The sequence below is a fragment of the Nelusetta ayraudi genome, unplaced genomic scaffold (genome assembly GCF_046127955.1).
Source record: "Nelusetta ayraudi isolate G7.1 ecotype Tasmania unplaced genomic scaffold, CSIRO-AGI_Nayr_v1 ptg000002l, whole genome shotgun sequence".
NCBI lineage: Eukaryota > Metazoa > Chordata > Actinopteri > Tetraodontiformes > Monacanthidae > Nelusetta > Nelusetta ayraudi.
Genome location: NW_027466052.1, coordinates 2,048,924 through 2,071,740, shown reverse-complemented (window position 1 = coordinate 2,071,740; position 22,817 = coordinate 2,048,924). Strand labels below are relative to the sequence as shown.

General features: G+C 48.6%; 1 protein-coding gene across 10 annotated transcripts; it reads left to right on the top strand.

Moving 5' to 3' along the window:
• The first annotated feature begins 1,685 nt into the window (after positions 1–1,685).
• On the top strand, positions 1,686–22,762 carry tp53bp1 (tumor protein p53 binding protein, 1). 10 transcript variants are annotated; one of them, XM_076042418.1, is made up of 29 exons: positions 1,686–1,809; positions 3,873–4,093; positions 4,359–4,446; positions 4,535–4,616; positions 4,701–4,768; positions 4,844–4,972; positions 5,594–5,648; positions 5,736–5,884; positions 6,377–6,497; positions 6,966–7,081; positions 7,157–7,329; positions 7,780–8,839; positions 9,821–9,937; positions 10,062–10,244; positions 10,358–10,418; positions 11,198–11,266; positions 11,957–12,197; positions 12,832–12,909; positions 13,028–13,180; positions 13,444–13,664; positions 14,433–14,603; positions 15,416–15,822; positions 17,156–17,347; positions 17,444–17,644; positions 18,921–19,112; positions 19,894–19,988; positions 20,261–20,457; positions 21,574–21,713; positions 22,459–22,762. In XM_076042418.1, exons 2-29 carry the CDS (start codon positions 3,914–3,916, stop codon positions 22,644–22,646), a joined length of 5,127 nt encoding a protein of 1,708 aa, XP_075898533.1. In that variant the 5' UTR covers positions 1,686–1,809; positions 3,873–3,913; the 3' UTR covers positions 22,647–22,762. The 10 variants fall into 10 exon arrangements, with proteins under 10 accessions (XP_075898533.1, XP_075898443.1, XP_075898924.1 ...); XM_076042328.1 differs by lacking the exon at positions 1,686–1,809 and adding an exon at positions 3,591–3,725; XM_076043025.1 differs by lacking the exon at positions 1,686–1,809 and having other exon boundaries at positions 3,601–4,093; positions 6,987–7,081; positions 18,924–19,112.
• The last annotated feature ends 55 nt before the right edge of the window (positions 22,763–22,817 follow it).

Below are 22,817 nucleotides of genomic sequence, written 5' to 3'. Positions count from 1 at the left end.
CACTTTTTTATTTTAGCCGCTTGACCTGGCCCACTAAGACTGCTCCCTCAGGAACAAGCTGTATCACCAACAGCCTCATAAGTACAGCAGAAACACTGATTTTCTTCCGTTGGTGTGTGGCTAGAAAAAAAAAAAGCACCAAAATATGCAAAAACAAGTGACTGCCATCATGCAAGACCTTCCATCCTCCTACTGGATCCGCCGTCTATTTGACATAACTATGACCCTTATTTTGGCTGTCACATCTAAAATATTGTTTCGTTGAAAAAGTATATTTATTGTACACCTTCAGCCATTTTGTGCTGACAATTGACAGCAATATTTATTTTGCTGTGAGACCAGTAGAACTTTGCAAGCGTCTGCTGTCTGACCTTCAATATCTCTTTTCAAACTTTAATCGATATTTCTTTGTTTTCTTTAACATGAAAAAAAAAAAAAAGAAAGAAAGAAAAGAAACTTTAACAAACACAAGATTGTTTTTCTTATGTTCAGTGTTTCTGTTGTGGACGTCACCCGCTGATGACTCTGAAGCTGTTCCCTCTGGCTTCGAATATTCCGCCTGGTTGCAGATGTGCTCTGGGTCAGAATGGATTGGCAGGTTTGTCTGTCTCGTCTAGTTGACGAGGCGGAAGAGTGAGTCAGCACTCTTTATTCCGTTGTCTCTACTGACCTCTGCTGGGAGAAGAGGGGGACACAGGAGCCCAACATTTCAGAAACGTCAACGTAACTGAATCAACATAACAAATGAGATGTTTATCCTAAATGATGAAGTTGCATGAACATGATAAGTAAGTATTGACAAAATGAAAACTATTCCAAGATTATTGCGTAAATGAGAAGAAACACGTTTCCAGTGACAACAGACAGAAACGATTTTACTGAAACTGGTTTCAGGAGAAACATCAGTCACTGTTTTTTTTATTGTATGTACATTTTGGAGAGACTCAATGGCAGGCTAACGCTAACACGTGACCTAGCACACTCTGGAACTGACTGAAAGTTTATCAGTTTGAATTTTTCATGTGTGCTTGTATTGTATTTTGAATTATTTTTTTTAGTCGATGCAGACTAAACAATAAATAAAACTAAATCTGTGCCCTTCTGTATTTACCACCGTGTGTGTGTGTGTGTGTGTGTGTGTGTGTGTGTGTGTGTGTGTGTGTGTGTGTGTGTGTGTGTGTGTGTGTGGCACATGACAGTATAGCTGAGTGTCCTCTGTAGGTCATTTTTCTGCCTTTGCTAAAAAAATATATATATGTGCTTAAAGTATAGGGACACAGTCTTCGGAGGATTTATTTATTTCAAAATACCTTTAACTAGCACGTTAACAGGTCTGAGGTCTCTATACAGCTAAATAAATAAATAAATAAAAACTGACTGATGGGCAGTGACTTCCAGAGGGAGGGGCCCCACTACGTTATGTTGAAATAATATCCGCCTCTGTATCACACAATCCCATCCTCAAATTCACATTCAAATTCATCCTAGTAGTTCATTTAAAAATTAAAAATAAAAAAAAAAAATAAAAAATCAGGGTTGTTGTAGTTGTTTTGTTTTGTTTTTTCCAAATTTAATAATTATAAATTATCTTGAACAAAATTGTATATTCGTGTAACCATCCTCATCGTTGTTTGTAGCTTAAAAAAAAAAAAAAAAAAAAAAAAAAATTGTTCTTCACACCCTGTAGACTGAGAGCCAAACACGGGCGGGGACGGACGAAGCGGCTGATGGTGATGATGCTGCATCCAACCGACGTGGGACGCTGATAGAAGCGGGCTCGTCCGGACGGCTGGCGTATTGATTGGTAAGGTAAGCGGCTTTATTTCCTCCGGTGTGTCTGTGGAATTAGCATGCCGCCGCTGATGGAGGTGCAGCGGGCTGCTGGCACCTGAAGACGAGGCGGTTTTTATGGATAGGGGACGTGGCTGCGCATTCCTCCGTGCGTGCGTCAGCCCCGAGCTGCAGAAATGACGCCTGTATGTCAATGGGTGAGCTCGGCAGCAAGATGAGGATGATCGGCATCTGCTTCCGGTCGCCTCGCCGGTGCTCGGCTCTGAACTGCCTCGCCGCCTTGGTGAATTCAGAAATAGGTCTCTCCGATGCTCTGCTGCTGTCGCTGCTGCTGTAAATGATGATGATGATGATGATGATGATGACGATGATGATGATTCCTGTGAATCAAAAGGTAGGCCTGCTGCCACGCCACATGACTCCAGGCAGAGAAGAAATAACAATAGCACAAACTATGCTGTGCAGAGATAAGCTTCTCTCAGCTAAAAATCATCCAACTTTGACCATGAACTTGCAGGGGTAGAGCCATGAAAACAGGTGCGCATTTAAAGGCTGCCCTTCCTTGCACTCATTCAGCTGTTCACGTTTAGATGTGATGTATTAAAACCCAGTCCACTGACTGCTGCTGTTGTGTGCTTTTCCCCTCCCGTCCACCGGTTCCTCTTTGATCTGCAATTGCACAGACTGTGCTGATGCAGGAAATGTGGTGTCTCCATGGAAACTGAGGCCGTCAAATGATGGATGATAAAGTGATGTCAATAGTTGGGGAGGAAAAAGGGAGGAGGAGGAAAAGGAGGAGGGTGACTCTAGGCTGCCAGCATCACCACGCCATTACAAAATGGAAGCTCCAGATTTAAATGGCAGCAGCCGAGACATTGAACTCTTCCTGGCTGCGTCTAAATCTGGACTTAAAGATATATGATCTTCAAAGGCACATCCAGGTTTTAATGAATCCCCCCATGCAATTATACCTTGTACGACTAGCTGACCACTGAGATCCAGAATCAGGGCAGAAACTACAGACACAGACTTGGATGCTGAGGTATAAGCCGAGGGGACCTGAAGTGAAAGGTGACCCATTAAGCTCATTTTAGGTCCCTGAAACACCACTAAGGACCTCTGAAGGTCTTGGAGTTTTCCTCTTTCCTCTTGGCCACAAGTACATTCATCAGTTCATAAAGGCCTATTGGATTTACCTGTCATCCAGGAGAGCAGCAGAGCAACCTCACACTATTTAAAATATATTTAATTATCCCACCAAGAAAAAAAACTCCCCCTCCAAGAAACCAGTATATTTAGCCCTGTGTTTAAAGCCTAGAAGACAGAGATAGGCGATATGGAGGCATCAGTGCTATGAACTGAACTGGAAAGTATTTAGAATTGATTCTATAGTCTATAGGGGCCATAGTTCTCATAAACAAAAAATATATGCCGCAAATTAAAGTCACCTTAAAGTCAATATTTGGATATCACGTAAATTGCTCAATTACGATCGAGTCGACTGCGTCTTTGATCGATGATTACTTTAACCATATCTCGTTTGTTTGAAATATTTAACCAACTTGACCATAAAACAAATACAGTAATTAAGATGTCGTTTTCGTCATGGTTATGGTGGAGATGAAGATGAAGTGATTAATTTTTGTTTCAATAAAATACCCGAAGAAACGCACACAGGGTACGCACTCGTTTCTGAGCGAAGGGCATACCTTTCAACCAATCACGTTACTAGCAGCTCCCCACGTGGAGCTATCGCACCAATCGGACCAATGAAATCTCTTCCCGGAGTGTTTCCCCGCGAGCAACAGACCGGTGCAGGAGGAGGTGTGACTGCGAGGAGGTGAAAGTCGCTCGTTACTGCAGCAGCGGCGACGAGACAAACATGTCGCCGTCTTAAAAACACAGTTGCGTGGCTCCGGGCTTGTGTTCCGAAGGTTCATAGACCCATTCACCCTGGTAGTGGGCAGCAACAGGCGTTGTTATTGGGAGGGCCAGCTTGTTCTTTCTTATGACTTAAACGAGCTAACATGCTAGCGGCTAACAATTGGCCGTTCATCCAAATGGCCTGTCTTTATTGCTAGAGCACTAAAGCACACTCCACTTCCGGCTTCGGCCCAGCCTTATGGATCCTCCAGGGAGCGACCTGGACTCCAGTCTGCCGCATTCCGACAATCCGTGCCTGATTGTGGAGGACTCCCAGCCAGACAGCGTTGCCTTGGAGGACGATCCTGAGAGCGGCTACCGAGCCGTGTTGGCTCGCCGCCTGTCCAGCCTGCAGCCTCCTGCCCGGAGCCCCGTCCTGGTAAGATGCACCTTCACTCCCCATCAGCGGTGCTGCTGACTCACCTTGGAATGATATTACACAGGTGCAGGCTTTGGGTATCATGAGCACTCATCAGAATTGTAATTCTTTGCTGTCAGTCACAGAGTAAAACTGATTCAGTGCCGCACTATTCACAACCTGCTCTGATTCTTCGAACATGAAATGTTTTACACGTTGTTGTTGTTTTTTTTTTTTTTTTTTTTTTAAATGTGTGGAACTATAAATCATTATTATCCTTTTCCAGGAACTGGTTTCCTCGCCGATAGGAAGCAAAAACTCTCAGACTGACAGCCAATCAGAGTTCTGCCAGGGCAACAATCAGGAAGAATCAGGTCAGTCAGATCCCACTTCAGCGTCACAGATCATGTGTTTGAAGTATTAGAAGTGGTCAGTAGCCGTGTGCTGTTGCTCTTTACTCAGATGTTCTGATGGCCACCGACCCCAGCGCCGTCCCCCAGGAGGAGAGTCAGGTTCTGAACGTCTGTCCCCCTCCAGTCAAAAAGTATGTGTGATGTGTGGACCAGATCCCATGGCCGACTGGCGACGATGATGAGGGTCTATTATTTCCTCTGCCCTGTCTGTCCAGGTGCTCTCTGGAAGACACGGACGCAGAGTCAGGAGCCGATTCGACGACACACTGCGTTCATCCTGATGGTAGGCACTGTGGCAGTGCGTCTGGCAGGGAGGAAATATTAGCCGTCTGTCACACCCGGATGTGTGTTCACTCAGGTGGAACCTCCCAGTTCAGTTTGATGGAGCTCTCTCAGAGTCAGGACCTGTGCAGCGAAGCCACCAACAGTCACAGAGGGGACAACGGCTTCATTGCGTCTCTGCCAGAGGAAGGAGCCACCAAGTCGGGTAGGTAGGGCTGGGCGATTGATCCATTTCAAATCGAAATCGGATATTTTAGCCGAGACGATGTTGAAAAAAGGAAAATCCTAAGAGTTTCTTCTTGCATGCTACCTGGACTGTGCGCCACCACTCCCCGCTGCAAAGTATGCCTGAATGCCTGAACACACTGCTAAAGCAGTGTGTTGCTTTGTGGGCTGTACATGAGGACGACCGACCAATGTTTCGGATGAACTATCCTATGCCTCCCTTTGTTTACACGTATCTGCAGTTGTCCTAGCTACAGCAGATGTTAAAACCAGGAAGTGATTCCATATGCTGCCCTCGCCACGACCTGTTAGTAAAAAGAATTTTCAAAGTCGCGTACGACGTGCGCTTTTTCAGTTTTTGCTGCATATTTAACGAGAAATGTCACGTAACCCAGTCGTGCTTTGAACGATGCCCAAGTGCTCAGTGAGTATCGGAGATGAAAATATCATGTCTCCTTTTCACGTTTGTCCTCAATGGTAATTACAGTAATAATTAAAAACATATATGAAAAAATTGGTACGTCTTCCATTTCAAGTCGATCGCTCTCATTCAACGAAACATTGGCGCCCAACCGTCTGACCTCCAACTTCTTCTCCTCAGTGCTGGAGCAGCAGTGCCGGCCAGTGGAGAGTCAGGACAACGTGAAGGCCTCGAGGTCAGAGCGCCACCTCCTGCTGCTGCAACCTCATGGCGGTTGTACTTACGCTGCTGCGTTGTGACCTCTAATTGCCCCCCCACCCAGGTCTGAGGTGAGCTCCAGCAGCTCTTCTGAGTCCTCGGCACGCCAGCTAACCGTCCAGGTTCTGCTGCACTCAGAGGGCCTCCAGTCTTCCCAGCAGGACGACCAGATGCTGCTGTCGCAGGAGGACCTCTTTGACGGCGACAAGTCGGGTGAGCGGACTCGTGCTGTGCTGCTCTCTGAGTTCCTCTGATCTGGAGTCTGAACTTCTGTTTCTTAATGTTTGTGGTTAAATGTCTCTATCTAATTATCTCCTTTTTCTGTTGTGTCATGTTAGACATGACACAACTAGATACGTATGGATACAGATACAAGAAACATAAAAGAAATCATACACTACCACTCATTAGTTTGGGGTCACCTGCTGATTTCAGCATTAAACTCCAATTATATATATAATATAATAAGTTTTATGAAGTAATGATCTTGAATGCTCTGCGATCGTTAAAATCATTCAAGATGTGCTTAATGAGTATGGGAACATTCAGACATATCTAAATGCCTAATTAATGTTTTTGAGGGAATTTCAAGTGGAGAAGTAAAGTGTGTGTGTGTGTGTGTGTGTGTGTGTGTGTGTGTGTGTGTGTGTGTGTGTGTGTGTGTGTGTGTGTGTGTGTGTGTGTTCTCCTCTCCTCTCCTCTCAGCCTCTACAGTGGACAGCACCGTGTCAGAACCTGAGCAGCCTGTAGTGCCCACGCCGGCTCGCTCCCTCCACCTGCTGCACCTGTCAGGACAGGGTACACTGGTGCAGCAGAGTCTCTCCCAGTAAGTGAAGCCAAAGCTGCCTCGTAATGAAAGAGTAATATTCTGCCCGTCGTCAGATGTGTTCAGAGAGAGAGAGAGAGAGAGAGAGAGAGAGAGAGAGAGAGAGAGAGAGAGAGAGAGAGAGAGAGAGAGAGAGAGAGAGAGAGAGAGAGAGAGAGAGAGAGAGAGAGAGAGAGAGAGAGAGAGAGAGAGAGAGAGAGAGAGAGACAGACAGACAACAGCCTTTTGCTAAAACTGAAGTTTATTGGACCTTCCATGTGTTATTTAGAGATGTGGCCACTAGCCCTTGGGGAGGAAAAAGTGCCCTTTGTGACATCACAGTGAGCTGAATTTTCAGAACTGAGCTTTTTTGAGACGCGGGCAGAAGAAGGAAAGATGGACTTTTAATTATTTAACCGCCATAGATCCAGATTGATGTTGAAATGCAGTAATTATTTCTCATCACCTGGGACCTTCAGTCGTGAACAGATCATCTGCACTGTTTACCAGGAGCTCCGTGGACTATGTGGCTCCCTCCCAGGAGGACGTCCCCGACACCCCCTTGATTGTGCCCAGTTCCCCGACTGCAGCCGAGAGTCAACGCGGTGAGCCAGTTTCCCGCCGTGAACAGAGGTGGCGGCCGTCCAGTGGACGCAGCTCACCTTCGTCTGTGTTGACAGGTCCCGACAAGCCGATGGACACGTCGCTGTCCCCGGAGGACCAGGTGGTCAAGAGGGAGGAGTCAGCGGACCCCAAGCCACTCCCCTCAGCCTCAACCCCCGCATCCCAGAATTCCCCTGGTTTTGCTCTGGACGAAATGCTGAGCGTGCCGTCCCAGCCTGACTTCTCTCACGTATGCATCCTCCTGATTTCATCATCATTTTAACCAGTCGGCTGACAGCTTCAAGACTGAAGTTTAATCTTTTGTTAAAATTGCCTGGAGGGCGGGGACGTGGGGGGGTGGGGTGGGGATATTTGGAAAGTATTAAAACATTTAAACTAAGCAATAAATGGGGAAAAAAAAGTTTATTTTTACCTTTGTTATGCAACATTTTCACAAGTTCATTTTAATTTAGATGAAAAATATTAATAAACACCGTCATTACTGTGTGTGAAAGGCTGGATAACATGAAAATAGAAGCACCCTGGCTTCCCTCTGCTGGTTGGCACGTGTATAGACAGAAATCCAAACAAAAAGGATAGATCAGTCGTTTAGCATTATTACGATGATGCCACATCAGTGCCAGTAGTTCACTGTTACCGTATCTCTTTGCTTACTCTTCTTTTGGGCCTTTTCTGTCAGGATGTGTTTGGGTTGACACAGAGTCAGGAGGCCACGAAGCAGGCTGAGAAGAAAAACAAGTTGTCTGCGCAGGAAACTCTATCCCAACGTGGGTTCACAATGGACATGTCGCCGATGCAGCTCTCTGTCAATACTCAGAACAGCGCCGCCCTCGGGCCAAACTCGCAGCACTGCGCCGACGACAGCCAGGCCACGCAGATAGACGAGGGGGAGGAGGAGGAGGAGGAGGATCCACCCGCCGGTGAAGATCAGAGGAGCAACAGCGTCCCCTCTGACTCACAAACCCCGCACACTCACAAATCAGAGGCCCCAAAGCATTGTGGGATACGCACAGGGAGCGAGCCGTCCGCGCCGTCGCTAAAGGCAACTTTGAATGCAGAAAATGTGAATGTGAAAGGCAGTGGGAGTAGCGCGACACCCTCATCTTTGCCCAGGTCTGGCTCGTCAGATCTGACCTCCAACAGCTGCGTTGAGGAGACGCCGCTCAGCAGCGCCCCCTGCAGTTCAGCCTCCCAGTCCATGATCTGCCAGGCGCCCGCTCCCATGACCAAGACTGGTGGTGACCGCCGGACCGTCAGTGACACTGTGGAAGAGGAGATGGAAGAGGGGGAGGGCCTGCAGGAGGAGGAGAAGAGCCAGGAGGAGGAGAAGAAGAGCCAGGAAGAGGGGGAGAAGAGTCAGGAGGTGGAGGAGAAGAGTCAGGAGGTGGAGGAGGAGAGCACAGGGGGAGGCGGGTCCTCAGGACTGGCCTTGGTTCTCTCTCAGAGCCAGCTCTTGTCCCTGGAGCCAGTGGAGGAGGGTGGCGAAGACGGGGATGTGGACAGTGTCGTCATGCTGGCGCACAGCGAGGTAGGGTCCCAGCTCCCTCAGAAAGACGTCAGGAGGCGGGTCAAGACCAACAACTCTCAGCCAATCGCAGGCCCGCAGGCAGTCGCTGCGAACGGCCACAAGTCCCAGGTGGAGGAGAAGATGGACACGTCCGATGGGTCGTCGCAGAGTAAAAGGGTGGTGCCGGAACCAGAAGGCCTGAAGGATAAAAGTCTGAGCGACAGCTCCGGAGGTGAGCCGACTTCCTGTTTGCCACCAGAGTCTTCAATAAATTGCCATTGCAGAACTGAAAATTAATTAATACGATCAATTGTGAGTAGAGCTACAGCTAACAATTATTTTTGTTGTTCTAATCATCGATTATTTTTTCGATTAATCGATTAGTCACGATTATCTTCTGTATTTTCACCACTTGTTTTGGACTTCTGTTTAACCTAACTTGCTTAAATCTCCACACTCGTGTTATACTCTTGTACTGACAACATACGTTTTAATACACACATATCAAAATAATGACACACAAAGCATTTATCTGTGACATATATTTTTCAATGTAAAATATCCTAGGTATATTGATTCACGATTTAAAGGTTATATGCGATGTTTATCACAGTTAAATACCTGAAACAAATTTCTTACAACTTGAATAACGAATTAATATGGCCTAAATAACACAGTTGATAAGTGGTAGAGTGTTTCAATTCAGTATAAACGCTAGTGTTGACAGGGGCTGTAATTCACCTTCAAGGTGTTGGCGTATCGCCGCAGTGCTACCTTGGAATGCTAGGTGAGCTTCACAGAGTTTGCACCTGTCGCGTTTCGCTGCTTAATTTCCTATGAAATATTCCTAAACTTTAGAAACTTTGAGTCGGAGTTAATAAGCTTTTTCAGAGAGGGAGCCGTCTTCTTCATTTTTTGCAGGATGTAAACAGCGAGTGACACTGCCACCCTCTGTGCTCAGTGCTGCACTGCAGGTACAAAAGAGCATGTAGCGGCCGGAGTGTGATTTTATCATTCGGCAATTAACAATAACGATAACGCGACGAGTTTATGCTGTCAACATAATGGATGAGGTCAACTAATCATTGCAGCCCTAATTGTGATTTGAATTTGCAGATTGTCAGTAAATAACGTGAAGCAGCTCCAGTGCAGGAGTTGCAGTCGTAGTCTTGAATCTGTGTGTGTGGTCTGAGCGTCTCACCGTCTCCTGCAGACATCTCCTTCCACTTCACTCTCCCGAAAGACGGCGAGCTGATTGGCCCTGCCGCTGGGGCCACGCCCCCTCTCTTCCCCCAGCTGAAAAGGACGCTGAGGCACAGCACTCCCATCGGTGGGTCCCGAGAGCTCTGCCACCTCGCCGACGCCCCGCCTCTCGTCCTTTCATTCACCTGCTTGTTTAATTGCTCATCAATCTAACGCCGCTGTGACCTTGGGCCTCCTGGTCGCCTCCTCAGAGATCTCGTCCTTCTCCGAGAAGTCCGACGGCGTGGCCGAGGTCCCCGCGGCCAGCAGCGTCACGGCGGCGGACGGCGCCGACGGCGTGGAGGGGAAGGGCGACGCCGACGGGAAGCTGAGCCTGCGCATGAAGCTGGTGACTCCGGTGGAGGAGGTCAACTCGGACCATTTCAGCCTGCAGAGTGAGCAACGCTTACCTTACCTTGTTCTCAGGCGCACACGCACCAGGTGGCATTGGCGTCTCCTGAGGAGTTGACATCGGCGTGTCTTGTGTTGTTTCTGCTCCCTACGTCAGAGCCCACGTTGTCCCCGGAGGGCGGAGCTGGTGTGCAGGATGCTGCCGTTGCTGTGCCAAGGTGAACACATCAGCAGCTTCTCTCCACTCACCGTTCACAACAATCCAGGCGTCCCCTTATGGCAGCGGCCCCCCAAACCCCTTTTTTGCACCAAGGCCCAGTTTAATGTGAGACGATATGGCTGCGTTCAGACTGCAGGCGAATCTGATTCCAATCAGAATCCTTCTCGGATCGGATTTTTCAGGCTGACTGTCCACACTGTGTTTTAGCAAGTGTCCAAATGAGATCTGGCTCTGCTCAGACTGGGCCACATTATTGACCCATCCGACAGGTTGCTGTAGCGACGATGTCGGAATTGCAACAGCGGCACTTGTTGCTGGAGCTTGGCTTGAATGGAGCTACTGTATCGCCCCCACAGACTGACGAGCCAATGAGTTTCCTCCTCTGTCCAGGGGCTGCCGTTTTCTACTTCTTCTGTCTGCCTCCCGAAGGTGGTTTCAATCCAAATCGGATTTTGTGCGATCTGTGACTGTCAGACTACAAAAGAGCCATCCGGTTTCAGTCTGGATGGGCTAAAAATCGGATTTTGTCTGGCAGTCTGAACGCGGCTTCAGACAGAGTAGCTCCAAATAAATACATCTTGAAAGCAGCCTAAACCCTCCACACAGAGATTGCTTCAGAACAAAGACAAACTCTAAACCCCGCCTGTGCAAAAATGCCCTTAAAGTGGGTTCCATGTTTGCTTTAGCTGTCTGTGACTCCATCCACAATATTGGTCCAATGATCAGTTCAAGGTGATTAAAACAGTGTTTGCTGACTGATGCGTGTCGTCCCAGCAGCAGTCCGTCTGTGTTTAGCCGCGTCAGGGAGGTCCACCAACAGCAGCAGGAAGACGCCACAGCTGTCAGGTAACACACTCCTGTCACCAGGATCCCAGTCCTTAGCAGAACTTTGTGTCCTTAGTCTTCTATAGAATTAAATCTGTTGGTATTTTAAGGGATTTTAGCAAATGGCAAACATTTTTCTATACATTGTGACTCAGATTATCAGTCAGGATACAAATAAGTAAAAAAAAAAAAAAAAACATCCAAAAAATGTCGTGACTGTTGCTGCTGTCTGTAAATCTTTCTGTTATTATCACATTATGAAATACGTTTTCTGAAACTCTGTCGGTCTGTCTTCATTCAGAAAAATAAAGGGCGCCTCCCGCAGTGCTCGGGGGCCATAAAACTTCAAAATAGGGTTTCAAAAAAGTTTCTTGTTCACTAAGTTTGAACTGCTTGGTTACCTGTAGACATTAGAAACAAGCTGAATGTTTAAATTGGATTGAAATATTTTAATTGAACATATTTTTACACAACACTCAATAAAGTGCAGGAGGGATTTTACAATGGCATTAAATAAATAAAGCTGAAAAGGACAAGCGATCCTGATGCATAGCCAACTCCACGCAAGCTACGCAGCCAGTACGCAGTTGTTGTGAATGGGTTGCGCACTGGTATTGCCTGCAGCGACATAGATTAGATTACGGTTTTGAACGCAACCTCTATTGAAAACGAATGTGAGTTTGTCTGACCGAGGGAAATGTCTCTCTGCAGGGAGGAGTCGTTTGCCTCCTCGCCACTGCAGAGCTCCCAGGCGTCCTCGCTGGGATGCTGCAGTCTCCCCAACAGCCAATTGGACGCCCTGCAGCAGGAAGCGTTGTCAGAGCAGCAGCAGCAGCAGCGGCCGCTCGAGGTTCCAAAGGTGCTGGATGGACCAGGAGCCGCCGGAGCTCCAGAACCAGTGACCCCGAACAGGAAGGACGCCAGGACGAGGGTCTCCGTCCCGTCCAGCAAGGTGAGGTCTGAGACCCAGGAAGTTCCTGGGTCCTGATTGACTAGTGGCAGGAACAAGGCAGTCTCAGAGGGCAGAGCCCACATTCGCTCCTTACCCTGCTAGAGGTGTTTCCACAATAATTATAGCAATAAAGATGAACCTTTGGACAGAGACACTAATCATTATGATAAAATATTGGTAAAATGGAATGTAACAATTATGGGACCCTTAAACAAAAGCTAAATCTGTAGCTTTACATAGCTTTATCTGTAGGCTCACATCTGATTCAGTTCGATCAAATATATGTGTTTATCAATTCATTGCTAGACCAGATTAAATCACTGCTCGCTGTGAAAAATCCCCTTATTTTCACATCTTTAACTGGTCATAATATCTGTAACATAACATTTTAATAGATGATAGAAATATTATTCTACTGTTACTGCTACTTGACTGGCAAGTTTCACTGGCAGTGGTCAACCGTACAAAGTTCTCTTTTGCATCAAGAAGTCCCATGGTTTAATGGGATTTTTAAGGATTGAATTCAAAATAAATAAGTTTTATTGTAACATTTCGGCTCCAGTCCCATTTTCTGGGGTTGTGTGGAGGCTTCGCTGGTGCTAATCCCTCTCTCGGCCCTGTCTCTGTGCCACAGCTCCAGCAGCGGTCCATCTCTCAGCAGACCAGCTTCGAGCTGCCGCCGCCACCACCGCCACATTCTCCAGCCGGCCGGGTAACAGACTTCCAAATTGTCGGACCTCCAGGGTCACCTGGTGAATGTAGCCGTGCTCCACTCGGCAAACGCCTGGCGCCTTGCCTGACTCTGTTGTTGTTGTTTTTTTGCCTCGAAGGGCGAGCGAGAGTCTCCTTCCTCCAAGAGGACGGCAGGCCCCTCCCACCGCAGGCACGTGCGCACTGTCCAGGAAGTCCGGACCACCGTCACGCGGATCATCACCGACGTCTACTATGAGGACGGCAAAGAGGTGGAGCGCAAAGTGTCGCAGGTAACCAGCAGGTTTCCACTCCGGTCAGCTTAGGGCCGGCACTGGTGGGCAAACCTTCTGACTGGCGGGCCGCAATGGATTGGAAAATTTGACGGAGGGGCCGGAGCAGAAGAAGGAGCAGATGGATGGAGTGTTTTGGCAATCCACCTTCATAGGAGGGAAAACATATCTTGGGCCCCCTCGGTCACAGTGTAGAACCCGTTGTTGCCCAGCCCTGGTCTAGAGCGTGACGCCGTGTTGTTGCTGTCGCTGGGTGTTTCCAGGAGAGCGAGGAGCCCGTGGTGGACTGCCAGGTGTTGGACAGCGACATTTCGCCGTGTCGCACGGGGAACAGCTCGATGACGTCGGGCGACCTGGCCGACGTCAGCTCCTTGTCGTCCAAAGCCTCCAGCCTGCAGCACAGCTCCGGGGGCACCAGCAGCAGCGGTGCCTCCCACAGGCCACACTTTGTGATGCCGCCGAGCAGAGGAGCCGCGTCTCTCAGGTAACGCCGCCTCTTCCTCCTCCTCCTCCCCGCTCCTCCTCCTTCGCGCCCCTTCGGCCTATCAGACTTCTCCTCCTTTAACCCTGTCGTTTCTCTGCTGCCGTATCTGGACTGTCTCACTTCCTCTTTGACTGTCTGACGCTGTCCACCTCAGCGCCTCTGAGTCAGGGTCTGCAGCCTCCGAAGCCTGCATTTGAAGGCCAGTTACGTCACACTGCACGAATGCCTGTCTCAATTCACTAGAATTCAAAGGATGCTCCAAATCAGCCCTTCGAAGGCGTCCTCCTTTTAGGATGCACCGCTCCTATGCTTCGCGGCCTCCCGTGTCTGCAAAGCATCCTGGGATCATGGGAAGTCAGCTGAAATGGCGGCACCTACTGGCAAAGACACGAAATATACATTTAAGTATTCAAATTTCACATAAAATATTAAGTTTTTACTTATTTGAACATCCTACGTCATATATGTTAAACCAAAACCCCAAAATTCAGTTAAAATATGGGACTGTTAATGCTGAGTAATGGTTAGCTTGATGCTATAAAAACGTCACTTCCGAGGTTGGCCAGCAGTAGGCAACGGCGGTGACGCAACCAGGAAATACGCCGAAGGCTAGACCGATGCAGACCCTGAATTCAGTCGCAGCCAAAGTAAGCCTCCGCCACCGCACCTCCTCCGCCACCAGTAGGGGGCGCTCAGTGTCCTCTGTTAGTGGTGAGCCCCGGGTCCCTTTGTGCGCCACCTGACCGGCTCCTCTGTGTGTGTCTGCAGTCCCAGGAGGGGAGGCGGGCACCAACAGAGGGGCCACAGGGGTCAGAGGGCGGGCCTAGCAGGCCCCACAGACAGAGGCCACGCCCACCCGGGCTCCCAGGCCCTCACCCCACTGAGCCCCAGAGGAAGGGCCAGGAGGGGCCGGCCCCCGTCCCGCTCCTTCCTGTCCAGGTGAGTCCCCCCCGCCCCCGCTTTGCTAACATCACTCGCAACGTAGCTTTTTCACTCTTTTTAATTTTCCTTCTCACTCACTTCTCACTCACAATATCCAAACCTAAATTAATCAGTCATGAATGTGTGCACATATGCTCGCTGTTGGTTTTTGAGGTCTGTTAGATGGAATGCTACCGATATGTGGCCACAGTGCGACAGTGTTGTTTGTGTGTGTGTAGTGGCCATTTGTCCTTTTCTTTGCTTTTGTCCTTAATAAACAAACAGAACTAACAAAATTGAATTAATCAAAATCAAATCCAACGCGCAGGGATACATCAGAGTCCACTGTCCATGCAAGGAATTTAAGTTTTTTATTGATTTATTATTCTATTTAAAACAAATGAACAGTTTACCTCTTGCCCTGGTAATAAACAATAACCCTTCCCAGTGCTGCCCCCTATGCTTAGCAGACCCATAAATATAGAAAACCTAGTTTTCCAGAGCTATAAAATGCCTTCAAAATAAAAGAATTAATAATCCACATTAACTCAAATAGTGCTAAATATTATGATCAAACTAAGGGTATATTTATCAAGCCAAACAAAACTAAATAAGACAGTGAGTTTGTTCACACTGACTGGGAGCCGCGTTCACACCCAGGATGCAGTGTCGCAGTGCACTAAGATGAACACAGGCTATCCATACATCTACAGAGTACTTTTTTTTTTAATCCATGTATTTCTTTTCGCTTAGCTTCTCTTCCTGTTGCTCTTCTGACCTTTTTAAAAGCCGTAACTCCGCTGAACAGACTCTGTTCTCTGTCCGAGCAGAGGCAGCGCCTTGGCGGCGCAGCGGCTCGGCGCCCTCGACCAGCCGCCGTCGTCCTCGGAGGACGAGCCCTTTGGCCGCACGCCGCCGCCGCTGCCGCTGCCGCGCCTTCCCAGCAGCCCCAGCGACGGCGAGCTCCCCGCCCACTCGGACTCCCTCCGGTCGACCGAGGACGACGGCTGCTCTCCTGGCAGCAGCTTCGTGGGCCTGCGCGTGGTGGCCAAGTGGTCTTCCAACGGATACTTCTACTCTGGCCGCATCGTGGGAGACGCCGGCGAGCAGCGGTTCCGCCTCCGCTTCGACGACGGCTACGAGTGCGAAGTGGCGGGCAAGGACATCCTGCTGTGTGACCCCATCCCCCTGGAGACGGAGGTGACGGCGCTGCTGGAGGACGACTTCTTCAGCGTGGGTGAGTGAGGCCGTGGGACTGCTCGGCGACGGTCTGGCTCAGGGGCGGGGAAACCGTTTGACTGGTGGGGCCACAGTGGCTTGTAAAGTTTGACAGAGGGGGCCGCAGCAGGAGCAGATGGATGGAGTGTTTTGGTGACCCACCCGAAAAATATTTCACGGGCTATGTGGATCTCCAATGTCTGTTGAAAATGAACAAAACCGTTGCAACAAATTCTGTGTCGAGGAAGCCCCACAGTATTGAGCTCTTTATTGAAATGACTCTTAAAACACCGAATAAATGGATGGAATACAGTTATTTTATTACTTAATGTTAATATAATATCTTCAAGTTTGGCGGGCCAGATTAAAAAGCTTAACCGGCCGCATGTGGCCCCCGGGCCGTAATTTGCCCACACCTGGCTTGTGCCATTTTGTAGCAGTGTACCAATTCTGAGTGAACATCAGTATTCACTCTGTAGTCCACTCAATATATAAACAAATATATAAATATATATAGTCAACAGTTATGGGCGACTGTGGCTCAGGAGGTAGAGCGGGTTGTCCAATGACCGAAAGGTTGGTGGTTCAAATCCCGCTCCATCCCAGTCCGTCGTTGTGTCCTTGGGAAAGACACTTAACCCTAAATTGCTCCCAATGGGGCTTGTAAAGCACCTTGCGGTGAAGGTGCTGGAGAAGTGCAGTCCAGTCCATCCAATTATTCATATTTTTTTTTTAGTTTGGCTAATAATTCACTACATAGTTGTAGAATAGAATAGAGCAGATGTACTTTCTTCATCCCAAATTGGGAAACGACAATGTTGCAGCACTGAAAACAGTGCAAAAAAACAAACTTTACAGTAATCACAGTAATTAAAAGAAACACTAAAGTCAATCTGTAGACAACAAACAAACAAGAGCAGATGTGCAAAAGAAAGTCAATTGTGCAGAGGCAGGCGTAAGCAAGGTTTTGTAAACCATTGCTGCAATATTTGCCATTGAGTCCAGAAAAAGTCCAGTTCCACAATTATGTGTCACACAGCGGGGAAGAGTTCTACAGGGTGACGGCTCTGGGCAGGAGGGATCTCCTGTAGCTTCGGAGAGGTGTGTGTGTGGCAGGGGGGGGTGCTCCCGGTGGTCCTTGATGGATGACGGTGATCACCGTCAGCAAGGGCCCCTCCTCCTCCTCCTTTCCAGTCGACGTCTCGATTGGACGGGTGAAGGGGAGGGACGGAAGAAAACCTCCTCACCTGCTGCAGCGTCACGTGGGTCAATCATTGAGTCGTGGACTCCCTGCAATCGCCTCACTGTGGGTGCGCGTGCGTGTGTGTGTGTGTGCGTGTGTGCGCTCGCAGGTGTGGTGAAGGACCACAAGGCCGAGGGCCAGGAGCTGTCCTACAGCGTGCAGAGGGACGGCCAGTGCCAGTGGTACAAGCGGACGGCGATCATCCTGTCGCTGGAGCAGGGCAACAAGCTGAGGGAGCAGCACAGCCTGGGGCCGTACCAGCCGTGCACGCCGCTGGCCAAGGCCTCCGACATCAGCCTGGGTGAGACGCCGCCACCGCCGCCACCGCCGCCACCGAGCTTCAGCTCTTGGCAGCGGCCGCTCGTACCCACACGTGTCTGTGACGCTCTCTCCGCAGACAACCTGGTGGAGGGGAAGAGGCGGCGCCGCGTGGCCACCGAGACCGCTCCCAGCCGTGGCTCCACCCCCAACCGCAGCCCCGCCCCCGGCCCCTCGGGCAAGAGGAAGCTGATGAGCTCGGAGGAGGAAGATGGCGGCGGCGGCGGCGGAGGCAGCAGCAGCACGCCGGCCAAGCGGGGCCGCAGGGGCCCCAGAGCCGGTACAGAGAGACGCTCACCAACCTCCTGACAGCGCCTCCTGCTGGTCACAGTGGAGGTCACCACTCCACTGGCGTCTGCTCATTTTGTATATATATATATATATAACTCAGATCTGTCTTCTTAGTCTAAAAGAAGAAATCCAGTTTTTATTGCTTGGGTAGATTTTTTATTGTTTTTTTGTTTGTTTTTTTAAGTCCAAAAAAGGTTTTATAAGTACATTTTTTTTTAAGGTTTTTAGCTAATTTTAAATGTCTCAGATTTTAAGCTCAACTTAATATTTCTCGTCATCTGTTGGCATAAAAATTCATATGTACAGTTTTAGTCATCACTGTGAAGTCTTCTCATCATCAGCAACAGCAGGTGTACCTTGATGAGTCGTCTGTATTGCTCCGTGTGTGTGTGTGTGTGTGTGTGTGTGTGTGTGTGTGTGTGTGTGTGTGTGTGTGTGTGTGTGTGTGTGTGTGTGTGTGTGTGTGTGTGTGTGTGTGTGTGTGTGTGTGTGTGTGTGTGTGTGTGTGTGCGCGCATATCATTTCTCGTTTGGCGGTTCGGGGGAACATTGGATGAAATGAAAATATTTGCAGGGTGACGCTAAAGTTCCTGCTTCCTGGTTGCACCTACACATTTTGTAAGTCTGACTGTGACTCTTAGACACGAGGACTTTAAGATTTCAGTCAGTGTCAGTTGTTTGACCATGACTGTTTTCTATTGGGGTTCAAACGGGGACTGGGGAGAAGGGGGGGTTAGACACTTTGAAGAGTTTTATCTGCTAATTAAGTTTTGAGAAAATTGCACAAATTCTGTGTTATTGACATTGCGTTGGTTGGCCCAGGTGTGTCCCTCTGGTGACCAGCTGATCTGCACTGACTGATGCACCATTTGCATCCTTTGGTTTTGCCAGTGGGAGAATGTGACGATTGAAAGAATTTTGTTGAAATGTGTTTTTATTTTATTTTTATTTGTGCGATTCGGCGCTATGTCGCGCAATAATTTCTTCGCACTCAACCGCGACACTGAGATGTTTCAGTGCTGCAGTGCGGCGCCCCCTGCTGCTGCTGCTGCTGCTTCTGCTTCTGCTGCTGAGACGGAGACCGGTAATGATCTTTAAATGGCAGTAGTGTCACGGTTGGGGTGTCACTTCACTGGTGGAGGCTACAACCACATTTCTCTGACTCACATTTGTGTGTTTGTGTGTGTGTGTGTGTGCATGTGTGTGTGCACGTGCTGCCATTCTGAGTCAGGTGTTGATTTTCACGCCCCCTTCCCTGTCGTTCAGCAGCTCAGCGCCTCGCCCTGTGCAACACCTCGGGCAGCGGCGCCGACCTCCCCGCTCAGCCTGGCCTGGTGGCCGACACCCACGGGCCGCTGCCCCACAATGCATCGCTCTTCATGGGCTTCGCCTTCATGCTGACCGTCTCGTGCGGCAGCGACCGGCTGACCAACAGGCTGAGCAGCGATGAGGACGAAGGTGAGGGAGGGCGGGGCACGCTACCAGCCATCAGTGGGCGGAGCCCATGCAGGGGGCGTGGCCGATAAATGATAAATGGATACCTTTTCATCCCAATTACTGGTGCAGTTTTTTGCTGTGCTCATTAAATGTTTTCCCTGTGACCTCAAAATAGTCGGCCTGTCACCATTTCTATGAATTGGTAGCAGCAAATCTTCACCAATATTAATATTAATAGTGAAGCTACTGTATCAGCTTGCTCCTCCTGTCCTTGGATCAGGGTTAGTGCTGCATTAAACTTCTGTAAGTGTCTTGTTGCCACCAAGAACAAAATCCAGGTCCATCTCCAAGTCAGAAATATGTTATTCATTTTAAATGTATATAAGAGCTGTCAGTCGATTAAAATTTTTAATCGTGATTAATCACATAACATCCTGAGTTAACTCGCGATTAATCACAATTTTTTTTTTACCATGCTGTATATGTAACTTAACAAGATATTCATTGTGTTTCTTATATGAAAAATTGGAGAGGACAATAATGATTCCTTTGTGAAAATATGAATCTATTTTTGTTTTCATTGGAACATTCCAAAACAATGACATAGTTATACTGTCCAGATACTCTGTAGGGCCCACTACTGGCCACCATGTAGCTCCGCCTCGGCCAATCATTTTCCCTTATGTCTCTCTCAATCTCATACACATATACACACACACACACACACACACACACACACACACACTCTCTCTCTCTCTCTCTCGCTCACACTCTATTTCTCTCTCACTCTCTCCCTACACAGAGTACGTGCAGACGGGGCCGTACAACAGGGCGTACACTGAGTCCCAGCTGGAGGCAGGAGGAGGCTTCGTCCTGCCCGACTTCAATGAGGAGCAGGTGAATTTCTGGCACGGCTGCACAGCCCCACGCAGAGTTTCCCAACAGCCGTTGTTGAGTCTGTTTGACAAACTGCTCAGTTCCAGCTCATCTGACAAACCTGAGCCGCTCGGTAACCTGTCCAGGTGGACTCCTAGGAGATTTGCACAGATGAATTGCACTATTCACGTGACTCTGTTGATGGAAAGATGGCTAGATTTATTATTAATTAGGTATACGGACAAACAAGCAACCAGCAAATCTCTCTCTCTCTCTCTCTCTCTCTCTCTCAGTGTAAGGCGGCCTACCAGAGCCTGCTCATCGCCGACCAGCACTGTCGCACCATGAAGTACCTGCTGTGCCTGGCCAGCGGCGTGCCGTGCGTGTCGCACCTGTGGGTGCGCGACTGCTGCAAAGAAAACAAGCTGCTCAACTACAGGAACTACCTGCTGCCTGCCGGCGTGGCGCCGGACCAGGCCATCGTCGAGTGGTAGGAGGAGCCAGTTCGCCGTCACCGCTCTTTATTTGCTCAGGTCGGGGCACGTCAGTCAACATGTCAGCAGCCAGCGTCGGTGTTAACATGCGGACAGTTACTACATTGCGAATGGTAGCAAACCATTCGTGAACCAAGTCCTGAATCACATATACTGTAGGTTTGGTGGTTCCCTGCCTGTTTTGACTCTTTAAGGGTCTTTTTAAAGGTGGTGTCACTGTCACACTTTCTAACATGAGCTGGCAGTGGCGTTCAAAGACCGGGCTCCGCTCATAGACGCCACCGCGTGGCTAAATTTAGTACTGCGACGTTGTGCATCGCAATCTCCTCTATTCAGTGCTCAGGCGTTCACTCTGGAACATCTTGATGAAGTCCTGTCATCGTGAAGAGGTTAGTTTGTCCATTCACAACCTTGAAGACGAGACAGATATCCAAAAACCACTGGTGGTTGTCAAAATCCAACGTCTTGTACTTATTGATGATTTTACAATCGCTGACTCGATGATGTCCTCCCAGCCAATTCAGTTCAAAAATACTTTTTGTCCCTCGAGGTGCAATTTAAAATGCTACAGGTGCAAATAGGCTGTGTTCTCATTCGCATAAAAAAAACACTGAACAGACAGACCGACATGTGACATGATGAACACAGCAATCCCCGTGGACAGATAAATAAATAGAAATTAGGGTTACAAATTATCGATTAATTCATTAATTAAACTATTAATTAATAAGTGCTGATTTTTCATGAGAACCTGAATTTCACAATGAAAAATGTGTTATTTAACTCTTAAATAATGTTGAGGGTCCAAAGTGACCCATTTTTACATTGGTCACAGTAACAGTAGAAAAATTAAAAATAACTTAAACATTTATCCTCTGACTTTAAGTTGACTTCTAATGGGTAACATTTCAACTTTTTTTCCAAGTTTAAAAGTAACTTGTTCTAGGTATACAGCATGCCATTTAACAAAAAAGTGTTAAAAATGTTTAATTCATTGTGACTAATTTGATTTAATCGATTAATTGTTAATCAACGATTAATTGTTAACATCCCATTCCTCTTTCTTCTTCTTCTTCTCCTTCTCCCTGATTCCCCCCCCCCACAACACTCAGGCACGCCCGCCGCAGCCCCTTCAAGGCCCTGCGCCTCCTGCTGGCGTTGGAGGAGCAGGCGGAGCTCCTAGCGCAGCTGACCACCCTGGGCGGAGCCTCTTCGGTGCAGCACTACCGAACAGACGGCGACGACGGTGCAGGTACGTTGCAGGACACCTAGTGGTGTATTTCAGGGCCACACCTCACCACACTCTGCTACCTTGTTTGCAATCATGGGAAAATTAAAAGAACTGAGCCAAGAAATCAGAATTTTGGAGCTCCAGAAGTCTGATTCATCCTTGGCTGCAAAGAATGGAAGGACATTTATTTTCGACCTTGAAGACGTTTCGCCTTTGGGATGAGGCAAAACGTCGTCAACATTGAACGTAAACTTCCATCTGGTAGTGCGCACTCGAAAGAAAACCAGCTAACATCGTCCTCCTGAAGCCCGTGCCAGTTGAATACTCGGTTGTAGAGAAGCCTGGAATGACGAGCCTTAAACCTGCCTCTCCTCCACCGTGTTTTCTTACCGTCCTGTACCTGTGTGTGTAGTACCCTAAAAACAGCGGTTTTCAAAGTGTGGGACAGTGAGTCAACCCCACCCCCATTATTATTATTATTATTATTATTATTATTACTGTTATTGCTTTGTATGTTCCACGTGTCTGCGTGCCATTCACATCTGTGTTATTTTAAAGATCTTACATGTTTATACGTTCATAAACATGTTTTTTTTTTTTAAAACATTTTAATCGTCTTTATCAGTGCATGCTGATATTTTCAAAAAAAACATATGCATATTACTTTGAAAACCGCTGGCCTAAAAGATTCATCCACCCCCTCACCCCTAGCTGACCTCTCCCTTCCCCCTTCACTCCCCACCCCCCACCCCCCACTCTCTCTCAGAGCTTCCCGCCGCCGGCAGGTACGACGTGGTGGTGACGGACGGCGCCTGCCCGCCGCCGCTGCAGAGGTGGGCGGCGTCTCAGGACGTGCCGCTGGTGTCGGCCGAGTGGCTCGTCCAGAGCGTCATCCGCGGCGAGCGGCAGGGCTTCGCCGGCGAGCCTCAGTATCGCCACGACCACGCCTCCTAACGCGCGGGCCTCCCCCCGCGGCGACTGGTGTTCTGCATGCCCCTCCGCTGTACATAGCCACTTCCCGCCGTCTGTTTTTATTGGCTAATAAAACTGTGACTCTGGTTTCATTTTGACAGACTTTGCCATTTATTTTTCTTCTTGGGAAGTTTGCACGCACCACAAGTTTAA

What these genes read in the sequence shown, in the direction of transcription:
- tp53bp1 (XM_076042418.1), top strand. Translation starts at nt 3,914, where the DNA reads ATGGATCCTCCAGGGAGCGACCTGGACTCCAGTCTGCCGCATTCCGAC. An exon ending in TGTCCCCCTCCAGTCAAAAA is followed by an intron (nt 4,617 to 4,700) that starts GTATGTGTGATG and finishes CTGTCTGTCCAG; the next exon opens with GTGCTCTCTGGAAGACACGG. An exon ending in CCGACTTCAATGAGGAGCAG is followed by an intron (nt 19,989 to 20,260) that starts GTGAATTTCTGG and finishes TCTCTCTCTCAG; the next exon opens with TGTAAGGCGGCCTACCAGAG.